We start from the raw sequence: 16,194 nt of genomic DNA, 5'->3' as shown, positions 1-16,194 counted from the left end.
CCAAGAACCTCTGCCTCTACACTCCTGCCAGTGCTCCTCCGAAGGGGGCCACACTACAGCCTTTATACACTAATGATCTTTTTAAAATTCTTGTTCTTTATTGGAGTTAAAAGTAGAAGGCTTTTTGTTCAATGTTCAGTTCTCACTGTAGCGCCTATCTGCTTTGAGATGAAAGTCTTGCAATGTCACCCTGGCTGGCCCTGAACTTCTGGACTGAAGTGATACCCCTACTCAGCTTCCTTAGTGGTGAGAGCCATTAAAAAGCTTTGAGTGAGTACATGCAGTCAGTGACTGAAGACAGGTACACTTGTGAATTATTATGTGTGGCACAGACACTTTGGGGAATCGAGCATTTATAGATTGTATCTTTCCTTTCAGAAACTCATGAACATTTTTACTTTTATGTAAACTCAATTCAAGAACCATTTTGTTTTTTACTATAATGAAAATCTCTCATAGGTTTTTGTTTTTAGAATATATTAAATTATTAGGTAGAACCTTACCTTGGATATATTTTGTAATAAGAGCTACATTAATTTCCACATTTCTAGAAGTTGGATCAAGCTCACAAATCTCCTCCACTAAGTACTTGTTAATGTGCTGTGAACAAAGAATAAAAGAAAAGCTATGTGGTCACCCCGTGGGAATGCAGAGCCCAGTTCACCAGTGCACACAGCCTCATCCAGGTAAATCCTCAACAGGCGAATCTTTGGAGTCAGGTGTCAAGAGCATGGTCAGCTTTGGGGGTGTGATAGTTTGTTGGAGTAGGTGTGCCATTGTGGGTGTGGGCTTAAGACCCTCACCCTAGTTGCCTGGAAGTCAGACTTCTACTAGCAGCCTTCAGATGCAGATGTAAAACTCTCAGCTCCTCCTGCATCATATCTGCCTGGATGCTGCCATGTTTCTGTCTTGACGATAATGGACTGAACCTCTGAGCCTGTAAGTCAACCCCAATTAAATGTTGTCTTTTAAAAACTTGCATTGGTCATGGTGTCTGTTCACAGCAGTAAAACCCTAACTAAGACAGAAGCTGGTACTAGGAGTGGGGTTTTGCTGTGATAGGCACGGCCATGCTTTTGTTTGGAAGACTGTGGATTTGGGGACTTTGGATTTGGAAAGCCATGAAATGCTTTAAGTAGAGCTTAATGGGCCAGCCTAGTAGGAATATGGAAGACAGTGATGCTGAGAGTCATTTGAACTGTGTAGGCCTGATGGCCCAAGAGGTTTCAGTGGAGAAGAACTTTAATGTGGCTGAGAGACTGTTTTTGTGATGTTTTGGTGAAGAATAGGGCTGCTTTTTGCCATTGTCTGAAGAGAGACTGTCTATGGCTAAGGTAAAGAAATTTATATTAATTGCATCTGCAAAGGAAGTCTCTAAAAAGCCCAACAAAGACTTTGTTCTCTGGTTAAGTCTGATGAAGAGAATTTTGAACAAACATAGCAAGCTGAGAAAGGAAAAGTACAAAATAAATAGTTTGAGTATTAAAGGGACTCCAGGAAGTGAAATGGAGCTGAATTCCAGGATATTAAATTGAATTAAGGAAGTGGTGACCTGGGGGCAAGATTCCACCCAGGTAAATTTAGGTCCAGGCTTGGTAGTACAAGCCTTTAATCCCACGAGGCAAAGATAAGCAGATCTCTGAGTTCAAGGCCAGCCTAGAACCGAGCAAATTCTAAGTGAAGAAAAACTTAAATCCAGGCTTGGTGGACCACACCTTTAATCCCAGTGCTTAGGAGACAGGCATGCAGATCTCTTGAGTTCAAAGTCAGACTATGGAGCAAGATCCAGGACAGCCAAGCATAGGCAGTGAAGGAGCTGGGAAAAAGGAATCTAGTGATAACCTAGTAGAACAAGGGGGGCAGTGTTCCAGCTCCTGCAAGCAGCAGAACTCAGCAGCTTCGGCCATGTGTCTCTGGCTTTATATTCAAGAGGAGAAGGAGACTACTGGGACAATTGATGCTGGTTAGCTGGAGCTAAGAAATTACTGGTGATTAAGAAAAGACCATCATCATTTAGGTGAAATCTTCTGGGAAGTGTTTTCTGAGAGCACAAAGAGCTGTGTTCCAGAGATAGCCAAGGTTGTATCTCATTCTGCAGCTGTACTTGGTAATGTGTAAGAATCATCCAGGTGGTTACTGGTTTTGAAGGCATGAAGGCATCCTGAAGAACAGCTGAGGTTTGATACTGTGAGAGGCCATAGAAGGCCATTGGTTAAAGTGCATCCTCAGTTGTAATTGACAGCCCAGGACTGAAGGGGTCATGCAAAGGAGTTGAGGCTTGGTGAAGAGAGACTATGGGAGGATTTGGTGAAGCATAGTTGCAGTGGAAGACCCTAGCATATTTGGAGATGCCAGTACCATGGGATGACCACCAAGAACAGCAGTGGCAGCGGAGTGGATCAACCTGAACTTAGAGTGCTATAGAGGGCAGAACAGCGGAAGTGACACCAGCTCTTTGGAGACGCACAGAAGATCATGTGTGGATCTCAGACACTGGAACAAGAAGCTGTGAAGCTGAAACTGACTTGGGGACCCCAAGATGTTAAAGATGCCAGAGCTACAGGATGTTTGCCAAGAAAAGCTGCTAACAGGGAGTGGAAGGAGCCCAGGAGACAGAACCTTGTTGCAGTCAGCAAAGATGAAAAAGGAGTTGGCTATCTGAAAACTGCTTTGACATCAGACTTGGAGATGAAGAGTTTAGACTTTTCCCAGCTGATTTCCTGTCTTGCTTGGGAGATTACAGTTAAGTGATTGGATGAATCTCAAGAGACCTTGAACTTTTAACACTGTTGAGACTGCTATAGACTACTGGGACTTTTGAAGTTGGACTAAATGTATTTTGCATTATGGTCCCCATAGATTCATGTTTGAACAAGCCTATGGGAGCCAGGGAATGGAATGTGATGGTTTGTATATGATTGGCCCAGGGAGTAACCCTATTAGGAGGTGTGGCCTTGTTGGAGTAGGTGTGTCACTGCGGGTGTGGGCTTAAGACCCTCACCCTAGTTGCCTGGAAGTCAGTCTTCTACTAGCAGCCTTCAGATGCAGATGTAGAACTCTCAGCTCCTCCTGCATCATATCTGCCTGGATGCTGTCATGTTTCTGCCTTGACGATAATGGACTGAACCTCTGAGCCTGTAAGCCAGCCCCAATTAAATGTTGTCTTTTAAAAACTTGCATTGGTCATGGTGTCTGTTCACAGCAGTAAAACCCTAACTAAGACAGGGGGATGTGGTTTTGGGTACATAGGGGTCATGAGAAAGGGTAAGAGATGGGTTTTTAAGATGTCAATGTTTGCACACTTGAAAGCTCAGGGGTGGGTTACGAGGATGCTCCTGCTAGGTGCAGATTCTTGCATCTGCACACCTGCTAGCTCCACCGTTACAATTTGCCCACTAGAAATCACCCTCAAACTCACAAACTTCCATCTTTCCCACTCTTCCACATCTTTGAAAGATTCTCTCTCCTGCTGAGAGAACAAGATAACTCCTTTCAGGATGTCGTGTACGAGTGCCACGTTAGCTTCTACCTCCTGGGGACTGATGCCTTGAAAAACCAAGTCGGCATGGTGTTTATGCTCATAGAGCAGCAGCGACACAAAGTCCATGGAATCGAGGAGGCGGAGGCATTCCCGGAGCTCCTGCAGCATGGTGCGGAAGAAAAGAATCCCTGCCCGCTTCACCTCGCCTGCGTTTTCCATCTCTGCAATGACACACATTCGAATTATGGACATTACTCCTGCGCAGCATTCTGAGCATAATAAACTATTTTTTCAGGCAAAAGAAAACCATGTCCTGTGATTTTAAGCAATTTTAGTTTCTCTGATCATGGGAGAAAAAAAGCAAAATAGAATGATATCTGACATACCAGTTAGAGATAAAAACTGAAAAAACAAATCTGAATTTTATAGTTAGGCCTTATATAATTAATTATATTGAATAATTATGTCATTATTTGTCCTTTCAACACACACACACACACACACACACACACACACACACACACACTATTGTGGGAATAGAGACAATCCTACTTCTTTGGCAAGGCATGGGAATTAAACGAATGCACTGCTCTTAGTCTTGTTGGGCCTGGTAACACAGGCTGATAATTCCAGCTATGTGGAAGGCTGAGGCACAGGGACTAGAAGTTCCAAGTCTTCCATGGACTTTCTAGTAAGTTCAAGGCCAGATTGAGCAATGTAGTGAGGCCCTGTCTCAAAATAAAAGTTTAAAATAGGGCTGGGGCCGTGACTTATGGGCAGACCTCAGGGTTTGATCCCTAGGGCTGGGAAAAAGGGTGTTTAGTCTCGAGAGCTGCACGTAGTGGACACTCTCAGGGTGAGCATTTTCTCTGCTCTATCCCCCCACTTTATTTTCTTTCTCATCTTAAGTGACCTGCTCTAGTCTCTGAAGGAGCTGGTGTCACAGGCTGCTGTAACTGCCTGGCCTTCTTTCTTCTTAGCACAGTCTGTGTAACAGCTACAAATCTTTCCATTTAACTGATTTGATTTGACATAATTCTATTTTGTTCGTTCTAGCCCAGGGTTTTCATTACCTTCTTGTAACCCAATCTCTTAGATGATCTTGTGCTATGGGCAGCCTACGGTACATGAAGTCATTGGTCTTGGCCCAGCCTTGGGAGGAAAAGTCTATTCTAGCTTTGTAAGTTTTAGCTCTTTGATCTGTAAGATGGGATGTTGGGTTATTTGATGCTGTGTCAAACTGTGGGGGAAAAACAGGTGCAAAGTTCAGCTTTTTACCATCTGTTGTTTACCATACCTCACTTTCTGCATCTGTGAAATGGGCTCTCGCCCTTGCCCTCACGAGAGTACGGCAGAGGCAATGCATGTGCATATTTATGTGTTTCACAGCAGATGGGCCATCTTGCTTCTCACTGGAGGGCCCAGCTGAGAGGAGGACATGGTTCCTCACCCTTTGCTGGGCTACAGAGCAGACAGACTCACATGGCTATGACTGCAAAAGGGGGTTCCCTTCACATAGAAAGATCTACATAGTGAAATGATAAACTGTGGAAAATATACCCTCAGTGTCTGAGGTTTCCTCCAAGCAAACCACAAATCCAGACTGTTAACATATTCACAATACCTATAACCATAGTTTTCTCGATTTCTCCAGAGACTTCTCCCAGTATTTCATAGGCAGCATTTTGGATCATCTTCGTCATTTTCTGTAGGTCCTTATACTCTTGATACACCAACATCCTACTCCGGCCAATGTTGACATCCAGGACGCCCATAGCCTCTTTGCTTCTCTGGCGAAGTGGAATGGCAATGTGGGTTTCTCCACCGGAAGAAGCCAAAATAACTTCTGAAGTGTCTGTGCATTTAAAGAGGAAGTCCCTGAAACCAAAAACAAGTAAGCATAGGTCTCTTACAGACCGGCCTGTTCACAGCATTTCACAGCCAAATATCCTGAATATTAAATTACCCTCTTCCACCCGTCTTGCCCCAATGCACCTGTCACAGTCTTTTCATCTCCTTAGACTGCACTACAATTTCCCTTTGGCTGGTCTCAGTTGGATACATCTCTGGTTGAACAGGCCTTCAGCAGAGCACCTTCCCTGATGAGCTCACTAGAGGCAGCAGTCCCAGGCTGTCCTGTACCACCCAGCTCTGCCTCGCTGTCTAGCATGGCCTACTCACACTTATCTGAAAGGTGTTTTTTGTTTTTTGTTTTTTTAATATGCTGACAGTCTAAAGTGTGTTGGATGAATGCTGGAAGTTTCCCTAAAAGCAGAGCCTGAAACAAGGGTACGTGTTCAAGACACTGATGAGGAAGTGTTCCCTGAAGAAACTCCTGACTGAGGAAGCAGGAGCCTGTGTGCCCAGCTCAGTCCCAAGGAGATCTAGGATGTCAGTTATACCAAAGAATAAGTCTATTCCAAGGCAAGGGAGGGTGTTTGTTTCTCATTGGCTGTCAGCTGCTCTAGGTGTGTGGTGGGGGCATGGCGTGGGAGAATTCAGGGTATTCTTAGGAAACTGCTAAAGGGCTCTAGCCACAAAGGGCACTTCCTTAGAAAAAGTTTGCCTGCATGAAATATGACCAGAGGCATGGTGGGGGTCTGGGCAAGATGGCTGCTCACCTGCTTCAATGAGAGATTAAAAAACATTTTTTTTCCTAAAATAGTGCCCCCTATCCTGTTTGGGCTGCTGATGGGAAGAACATGTGCATTCTAATGGTCAGAGAATTGAGCATGTGTTGTTTGGTAAATTTAAACAATAATAAATGGGGTATTAGAATGAGTGCGTGTAGTAATCAGGGCAGAAGCCGTGTCTTCACATCTGTGACCATGCCAGTCAGATGAACCAGATGTGCCTCATACCTGAAGATGCACGAGTTCCTCAAGATGGTTGGGGGATCTGTGTGGATTTCTGCTAGACCAAGACAGTCTGTAACCATCATATTGCGCAAAACATAGTCTTCCTGAAAAACAGAAAGACATCTCATTGGAAAGTAATACATTGACCTTTTGGGGCTGCATAAAGAGAGGAAAATCAGGGAAGTTTAAAAGAGTTCTGGCTTTAAGGTCATTGACATTGTATATATTCTGGGCCATTAAAAGAACCATATCCTGGGACTGGAGAGATGGCTCAGTGGTTAAGAGCACTGACTGCTCTTCCAGAGGTCCTGAGTTCAATTCCCAGCAACCACATGGTGACTCACAACCATCTGTAATGGGATCCAATGCCCTTTTCTGGTATGTCTGAAGACAGCAATGACATACTCATATACATAAAATAAGTAAAATTATAAAAAAAAAAAAGAAGAACCATATCCCCAAAGTGAAAATTTTCAAAGGAATAACATTATTTTAATACTTAGGTTTTTAAAAAAATCTGATACAGCTATCTGCTTCTGTTTTTTTTTTCTTATTTGTTTTGTTTTGAGATATGTACCCCTGACTGGCCTGGAACTCCCTATGTAGACCAGACTTGTCTCAGATCCCCCACCTCTGCCTGCTGACACCACAGCTATGGGTGGGCCTGCTATGGTAGTATGTGCCTGTAAAGTCAGCGCTTGGGAGGTGGAGGTGGAACGATCGTAAATTTAAAGTTAGTCTTGGCTACATAGCGAATTCCAAGCCAGCCCGTGGAAGATACAATCTTAATAAACAACAACAAAAACACTGGAAAACACTTAGAAAATATATAAAAGCCCATGGAAAGTAAGTATAATAAGAAATAGTTTTAACAAAGTGAAGTAATTTTTCTCTATAACTTTACTACAACTATTCTTTTTTTTTAAAGATAGTACTTTAAAAAAAAAAAAGATTTATTTAATTTATGTATGAGTGCTCTGTCTACAAGTACGCCTGCATGCCAGAACAGGGCGCTAGTTTCCACTATAGATGATCATGAACCACCATGTGGTTGCTGAGAATTGAGCTCAGGACCAGATGAGATGCGGGGTCCACACATCAGACCAGCTCATCCACTTTTCATAAGTGACAAGGGGCAAAGGGAGGTGCTTCTCTCCTTTGCCCACACCCTTGGGGCCAGCTCCCTTACTTCCCCACCATCAGGGTCAGCTCTACTGTGCAGCACAGGTGAGGGGTGGGGCTAGCTCAGCATTGTGCCTCCTGCAGAAGTCCAGAACAAGGACATCTGCATGGTCTTTGGTGGTAACATGGGCCTGGGACATCAACACAGACCCAGGCTATAGGACCCAGACATGGCCCACTAACAGCAGCTTGGGACCAGATGTCCCCATGACCTCAGGTGGCAGTGTAGGCCACTCAGATCAGCATGTCCCCCTATAGCAAGCAGCATGGTCCTTAGCTATCCACATGGTCTCTAGTGGCATCTCAGATCACGGACATCTGTTTGGTCTTTGGTGGTAACTCCAGACATGGACATCAACACAAACGCATAGCTGCAGCAGTACCACAGACCCTCAAAATGGCCCTTGGTGGCAGCCCCTGGACCAGGACCTCATCATGGCCTCCTTATATCTGCCTGTTCATCACTGCCATTGAGTCTCCAGATCCACCTTTCTACTCTCAGTCATGCTTTCTCTTTCATCACTTCATGGTGATTTCCATCTTTCCCATCTCCCTGTCACACATTTGTTCAATGCAGTGGCACTGGAGGCCGGCGCTTGCATGCCTTTTTTCCGGCTTCCATAGACAGGCTGGCCTGGGGCAGGTGCCAGCTTCTTGATCAGCTTTGCTTCCAGTGGCTTTTAGGACTGCTCTCCCCAGCTACCCTCCTAGTGCATGGTCCTTGCTTCATCTCTATTTCCCTAACTTTGAATTAGTTTTCAACCTTTCCGATACATCTTTATAATGTCTATACTTGTAAGTTGCAACACACTGAATGTAGGAGGTTACATAAAAATTTTCATTATCAAAGGTTTCTAGATGTGATAATCTCAGTTCATTTTGATTTTCTACTTCAAAATCAAAATGAACTGAGATGTTTCCTGCAGCCCTTGCCAGTGTTGCATCATGTGACACACATGTCCTGCCCCAAATCACCAAGGAACACTGCTGAACCACCCCAGCTCAGATTCAAGACTGCTATGTTGTGAACTGCTGTGTTTTCTCTACGTGTACAAAATACTATGCTCTTACAGAAACATAATGCTTTAACTGTGGGAAAAAAGACTTGTTTGTTTATTCTTCTCTCATATATTATATCTGGACTGCGGTTTCTCCTTCCTCCACTCCTCCCAGTCCTCCCTCCCTGCCTTCCCAGCCTCCTCTTCTTCAAATCACCCCTCTTAGAGAAGGGCTGGCTTCCGGAGGACATCAGTCCACCATGCATGGCACATCTAGTTGCAATAAGACTAGGCACCTCCCTCATATTAAGGCTGGAAAAGGTAACTCAGAGGAGGAAAAGGGTCTCAAAAGCAAGAAAAAAGAGTCAGAGACAGCCCCTGCTCCCACTGTTAGGAGTCCCACAGGAAGCCCAAGGTACACGACCATAACATATATGCAGAGGGCCTCGGTCAGACCTGTGCAAGCTCCCTGATTATCTGTTCAGCCTCCTTGAGCCCCTATGAACCCAGGTAAGTCGATTCTGTGGGTTTTCTTGTGGTATCTTTGACCGACCCCTCTGGCATCTACAATCATTCCTTCTCTTCTGCAGGGTTTCCCTGGCTCTGCCTAGGGTCTGGCTGTGGGTCTCTGCATCTGCTCCCATCCATGGATGATGACTCTCTGATGACAACTGGACTAGACACCAGTCTATGAGAACAGCAAAATATCATTACCCGTTATTTCACTGGCTTTTTCCCCCAGTTATGTTTGGTTCTACTCTAGGTCTCTGGGCTGACCAGCCTCTGGTTCCTGGCTCTCCTGGCAGTGTCAGGGTAAGCTTCCTGTCCTGGCATGGGTCTCAAGCTGGATCAGACATTGGTTAGCCAGTCCCACAAATTCTGTGCCACCTTTACCCTGGCACAACTTATAGATAGGAAGGACAAATTGTAGATAGATGGTTTTGTGGCTGGCTTAGTGTCCCAGTCCCTCCACTGGAAGCCTTGCCTGGTTACAGAAGATGGTCGGTTCAGGCTCTGTATCCCCAATACTAGTAATCTTAGAGAGGGTCACCCTTGTAGTTGCCTCTTTCAGTACTCTCTCTGCTCATCCTCTCCCCCCACTTGATCGCTCCTCTTTATGTTCCCCCCTCCCCCCTCAGTCCTCCTGCAATGTCTATTCTATTTCTCCTTCCAAGAGAGGTTCATGTGCTCCCCCTTGGGTCTTTCTTACTACTTAGCCTTTCTGGGTCTGTGGATTGCAGCATGATTATTCTTTACTTTACAGCTAGTATTCATGTAATTGTTGACCTTAGTGCCTGAGCTATTGGTGTTCTGCTCAGGAAGCTGTCTCCTGTGCCAATGCATTCAAGGCTGTTCCCCACTTTCTCTCCTATCAGGTTCAGTGTATCTGGCTTTATGTTGAGTTCTTCGATTCATTTGGGCTTCGATTTTCTGCACAGGTATATATATATGTGCATTCTTCTACATGCAGACATCCAGTTAGACCAGCACCATTTGTTGAAGAAGATCCTTTTTTTCCATTGTGTATTTCTGGCTTCTTTATGAAAAAATCAGGTGTCCATAGGTGTGCAGATTTACATTCTGGGTTTTTGATTCTATTCCATTTATCAACTGTCTTTTTATGCCAATACCATGCAGTTTTTATTACTACAGCTTTGTAGTACAGCTTGAAATCAGGGATGGTGATACCTTTGGAAGTTCTTTTACTGTAGAGGGCTGAGACAAAGACTTGTAATATTTTTCTACCATTATTCCTTAGCATGTAAGGATAAAATTAGTATATCTTTGGATAATGTTGTGTTAGAATGATTTTTGAAATTGCTCACTTGGGTTTCATAAAAAAATTGTTAAATGAATTTTCATTTGGGACTAGGACACAGTTCCTGACATCCTTCTACCTTTTGTATTATGGATCTATGTAAAGCTGTGTTCTTAGATTGGTGATTATAAAATCAGCACATCAATCAGCCGTGAAAGCTGTTGGAGATGCTCTTTGTGGTACAGCATCAAATGTTCAGCCAAGCTTTTAACCCATCTCATTAGTTCCAAAATTTTCTTTTTTATCTTTAATAATTTTACATAAAATTATATATATAGCAAAAGAATTTTCAAAAATAAGTTCATGATTTACAATTACTAAATTTTGGATTTGTAAACCTATTTTTTAATACTGGGTTGTATAAAATTTTTGTGGGCAGAAAGGAGGTTGCAAATAAAAAATACTTAAGAAGCCACAACCCCTTTGTGGAAGGAATGACTCTTTCACAGGGAAGGGGGTCTCCTGAACCCATCAGAAAACACAGATATTTACATTATGATTCATAACAGTAGAAAAATTACAGTTACAAAGTAGCAACAAAAATAATTTTATGGGCAGAGGTCCCCACAACATGAGGAACTGTACTAAAGGGTCACAGCATTAGAAAGGTTGAGAACCACTGCTCTAGGGGAAGTTGGCGGGCACTATCATCTTGAAGCTGGAAGTTGGCCATGGTCTGAAGTTCTGCTAGGCCCTCTGCTATCCCCTTGACAGAGCCTTTGACACATCTGAAAAGTGTTTTCCAGATTATGTTTGAAATCAAAGCTAAGTCCTATAATGGATGCAGAGGCAGGGATAAAATACTGACAACTGGAAGGGGCAGGGCTTTTTCACATCAGCAAGATCATCATTTAAACATACAACTCATGCACCCAACTGTTTATTCAATATTTCCACCTAGATGTCTAAGAGATCTTTCAAATTACATTTAAAACCCCTTTGGAGCCAGGCAGTGGTGGCTCACACCTTTAATCCTAGCACTATGGAGACAAAGTCAGGTGAGTTTCTGAGTTTAAGGCTAGTTTGGTCTACAGTGCACATTCTAGAACAGCCTGGGCTACACAAAGAAAGAAAAACAAACAGACAAATAAACAAAAAACAACCACCACCACAACAAAAAACTCACCACTACCACCTAAAACCCAAAACCGGCCAACCAAACAAAAACTCTTTAGTGTGTGTGTGTGTGGGGGGGGGGTAGGGACTGGCTAAACGGTGTGTGTGTGTGGGGGGGGGTAGGGACTGGCTAAACGTCTCATTAAGTAAACTTGGCACTTGCTGCTATGCCTGATGACCAGAGTTTGACCCCTAGGTCCCACATGGGTAGAAGAGAACCAGTTTCTGAAAGCTGTTGCAGTCTCTCCTGGCTGTGCCATCATTAAAACCCTGACTGCTGAGAAGACTGTCACTTCCTTAACCTTTCAGCATAAATGTCCCCGAGCAGATGGATCATGGCCATGTTTTGTCTATGTTGTCAAGATACTAAAACACTGGTTCTCTTCTACCCATGTGGGACCTAGGGGTCAAAGTGCATGAATGACCTTATCCAGCCTTATTTACCTTTAAAAAAGACACCTTTTCATCAAGCCTCATGATGTGGAAAACTCTAACGTTAAAGGTGAATAGAAAGAAGCAAAGTGAACATGGAGCAAGTATTCATTATACAGACCGGAGCCTTTAAAATTTTTTATTGCTATGAAGTAATTGTGTCTTAAAACAGCACCCGAGCCACTTCCTTTGTTACTCAGTTGATTCTGGCATGTGTTACCTCTTGGGCCAATGGATGTATCCCAGGACGAGTCAGAACAAGTTTTCTTTCATAGGTTTCAGAATTGGAACTTAAAATAAAATTATAATTTGTGTATATGTATGTGTGCCTGCTTACAATGGAGGGTGCTGGAACCCTGGGAACTGGAGTTATAGGCAGCTGTGAACTACCTGTTGTGAGTGCTGGGAACTGAATCTGGGTCCTCTGCAAGAGCAACCAATGCACTTGACACTGAGTAACTTCTCCAACCCACCCAAATTGGATTGGAATATCTATCTACCTATCTATCTACCTATCTACCTATCTCTATCTATCTATCTATCTATCTATCTATCTATCTATCTATCTATCTACCTATCTCTATCTATCTATCTATCTATCTATCTATCTATCTATCTATCTATCATCTAATACATCTAAGTGTGTATTTGCCTGAGTTAATATGCATCATGTGTAGGCAGCAGCCTGTAAAGATCAGGAGAGGGCATTGTATCTCCTGGAACAGGAATGGCAAGCGGTTGTGAGCCACAATGTGGTTTCTGGGAATTGAACCCGGATCCTTTGCAAGAGCAGCTAGTGTTCTTAACTTCTGAGCCATGTCTTCAGCCCCACCTTCCAAATACTGGAACTTTTAAACTTGATTGTTTTCAAAGTGTCCCACTTGCATGGGGCGGGGGGGAGAAAGCACATCTTCAGAAGGGCCTGGATTTGCTGAGCTAAATCCTCACCCACTGTCTTTCTCACCTACATGTGTGTGTGCAGGTGTGTGCGTTTGGGGAGGGCAGAAGACAACTCTCAGTAGCTGATTCTCTCTTTGTGGGATCTGAGGATCAAACTCATCAGACCTGCAAAAAAGCGTCTGTATCCAGTGAGCCATCTCCCTGACTGACTCTTGTTTCTTCTTCATCTTTCACAGACAATATTCCTTTTTGACCAAGGCAATTTTTATTTATTTATTTACTTACTTTAAGATTTATTTATTATTATATGTCAGTACACTGTAGCTGTCTTTAGACACACATGAAGAGGGTGTCAGATCTCATTACAGATGGTTGTGAGCCAGCATGTGGTTGCTGGGATTTGAACTCAGGACCTTTGGAAGAGCAGTCAGTGTTCTTACCCGCTGAGCCATCTCACCAGCCCGACCAAGGCAATTTTTAATAGATACTTGTTATGAATTGGGATCATAATTTACTTGTTTCCTTTGGTGTGTGTGAGGTTCTGGGATCAAACCCAGAGCCTTGAGCATGCTAAGCAAGTGGTCTACCATTGAGGCACATCCCCACTATTAACAAGATATTAATCTTAAATATTAACAAAATATTAATATTTAATATCTGTATAGCATTGGCCTGTCTTTACCTACCTGTTCTGAGCTAGGTTCGATGAAGCACGTAGTGATGGTGGCGATGCCAGATGTGATATTGAAGAGCCACCTGATGCCAGTGAGTGCAGTGTGCAGGATGTGCTCCCTGCTGTGAACGTGGTGATAAGCTGTGCTGAAGGCATTGGCGACGCCCTGTGAAGACGGACAATCCAACTTACATATTTTTGTAAATTACATAGGGTTCAGCAATGATTGTCTCTTATATTTATGATCCACAAATTAGTTGAAATCACTTCTTCAGGCAGAGGCACCCTTGGAGGCTCTGCTGCGCTGAAAGGATCATGAGACACCGAGAGTAAAGAGAGGCTGTGCATCTTTCTGATATGTGCAGTCAGAAGAAGATGAATGCAGAAAGAACAATAAGTCCTTTAAAAGCCAAGGTTCTAGCCTAGAATGCTATGACTTGCCCTTATTTGATATCAATATTAGTATTATTTGTTGAGACAGGTTCTCATTATGTGTCCCTGCCTGTCCAGCCCGGAACTTGCCAGAGATTCACCTCTGCCTCCTAAGTCTTAGAATTAATCTGGCTCCCAATATTATTTTTTTTTGTATCCATGGACTTTACCCTCAGGTCAATGAAACAGAATGGTTTCAAGACCTATGAATGCCAGTTACACAGTCTTCCTATAAGCATAGGACTCTTCCACAGGGAGGGGGATACATGGGAAGTCCATAGATTACAACTGTGGCCTTCTCAAAAAACTCTAAGAAGCACACATTCTTCAAAATCTCTCTCTCTCTCTCTCTCTCTCTCTCTCTCTCTCTCTCTCTCTCTCTCACACACACACACACACACACACACAGAGAGAGAGAGAGAGAGAGAGAGAGAGAGAGAGAGAGAGAGAGAGAGAGAGAGAGAGACTGAGATTCATCTAAGGATAACCCAGGGTTGTCATTTCCAGGACTAGAGAGCTAATTTACCATTGCTTGGCCGTGCTCATGGATGAGACTCTGCAGTTAGTGCACTGCCAACCCATGCTCTACAATTCTACCATTTTTTCTCATACTTTTGCCCCATATTAGGCATGAGAATGAATCTTACTAAACGAGATTATCAGAGAAAGAACCCGCCACTGTCCTCAGTTGTCCGGCCATACGGAGACGAGCAGGAGAAGCATAACAGTGAACACACACGAAGACCAAGGCTTAGAGGGACAAAGAATGATGGTGCAGCGAGTGCCTGACTTGCCACAGACCCCAGACCCCGGGGTCCACAGGATTTAAATCTATCTTCATGGCATTTCTATCCACAACATTAGATCAAAATGTTCTAGCTATTTCTCAGTCTGAAACATGCCTGTTATTTTCATGGTCTAATTTGAAAAGTGAAATATTTGGGCTTCTTCATTTTCCTCAGAGATGATAACACTAAAACCAAGAGCTGTGAGGCTGCATATCATAGCATCCCTTGTGGAACGAACAAAGGAATCGGTAGGAAACATTACTAATAAAAACAAATGCATCCCTTTGTCCTAGCTTCATTTTTGTTGCTGTGAAAAAATACCCTGCCACAAAATAGCTTAGTGGAGAAAGGGTTAACTCCAGTCTGCAGTGCATCACTTCAGGCAAGTCAAGGCAGGAACTTAAACTGGGAAAAGCATCACACGCACAGTCAAGAGAAGAGAGGGTAAACTTGGGGGCCTTTCCTTGCTGGCTGCTATGTTTATGAGCTTCTTCCTCTCTTACACTGTTCAGTAGCTCCTGCCTTTGAAGGTGCTGCCCACAGATCCCTGTCTTTGGAGTAGTGTCCCCCACCATAGGTTTGGCCTTTCTACATCAATTAACAATCAAAATAACCCCCTACAGCCACACCCATGGGCCAACCTAGTCTACATAATTCCTCACTAAGACTCTCTCCCCAGGTTATTCTAGATTGTGACAAGTTACCAGTGTAAACTACCCAGCACACCCTTTACAGGTCCATTCCTATTTTGAGGGTCTCAGTGGTTTGGTCATTAGTTCTGTTACAAAGCAACAGTTTCTATTCCTATGCCTAGTGCTGAGGCATATATAAACAACATTCCAGAGAGGCTCAGCCATGCATGTGTATCCCAGTCCTTCTACAAATGACAAGGAACATGTCAAAAGGCTGGTACATACAGGAGACAGAGCAAACACGATGAGACTGTCTGCCTAGAGTGTCTTTTCTCTCCTCTGCTTCCAGGGTTGACTCTGAAGACATGCAGAGAAGCTATTGACCACTGTGCTTGTAGACTTCTAGCTTACCTGATAGAATCTGATCTCATGAGGTAAGAAGATGTTTATTTCATGAGGATCTCGAAGCGTGTCAACTGCCAGGACCCCAAAGATCCTCATGTATGCATCCTGAAGAGGCAGAGCCAGGAACGACCCATTATGCTCATTCTTATTTCGGGAACTGTTCCAGAAGAAGATATTTCCATGGTGCTGAACTTGGGGGACATGGATTAGCTTGCCTTCGTCTACAACTGTAAAGCTGTTGAAAAGGGACACAAGGGTAGGGAAAAATCACAGACTTTAGACTAAGCCATAGAGAAAACAAACTCTACTTTTCTATGGTTCTAAGCATTATATGTAGGAGAGGTGGATCACCAGTTTGGAGGGTCTGACTGGGAAAGATTTAAAAAACAACCTCAGTGCTTGAAGAGTAGTTCAAAGGTGGAATGATTTTCTGGTATGTGTGAGACATTCAGTTCAATACATACATATACATGCATGC

General features: G+C 43.5%; 1 protein-coding gene across 1 annotated transcript in view; it reads right to left on the bottom strand.

The window, feature by feature from the left end:
• The window catches only part of Efcab5 (EF-hand calcium binding domain 5), a 112,592-nt gene that overhangs the window by 11,290 nt on the left and 85,108 nt on the right, over positions 1-16,194 (bottom strand). Inside the window, exons 12-17 of the mRNA XM_052197376.1 lie at positions 15,723-15,951; positions 13,473-13,625; positions 6,343-6,443; positions 5,106-5,359; positions 3,419-3,702; positions 504-600 (exon numbers count right to left, since the gene is read on the bottom strand). Coding sequence (XP_052053336.1) covers positions 504-600; positions 3,419-3,702; positions 5,106-5,359; positions 6,343-6,443; positions 13,473-13,625; positions 15,723-15,951 — 1,118 coding nt within the window. The remainder of the gene's footprint in view (positions 1-503; positions 601-3,418; positions 3,703-5,105; positions 5,360-6,342; positions 6,444-13,472; positions 13,626-15,722; positions 15,952-16,194) is intronic.

This window comes from Apodemus sylvaticus, chromosome 10, assembly GCF_947179515.1.
Source record: "Apodemus sylvaticus chromosome 10, mApoSyl1.1, whole genome shotgun sequence".
In the NCBI taxonomy this organism is placed as follows: domain Eukaryota; kingdom Metazoa; phylum Chordata; class Mammalia; order Rodentia; family Muridae; genus Apodemus; species Apodemus sylvaticus.
This window is presented reverse-complemented; position numbering and strand designations above follow the sequence as displayed.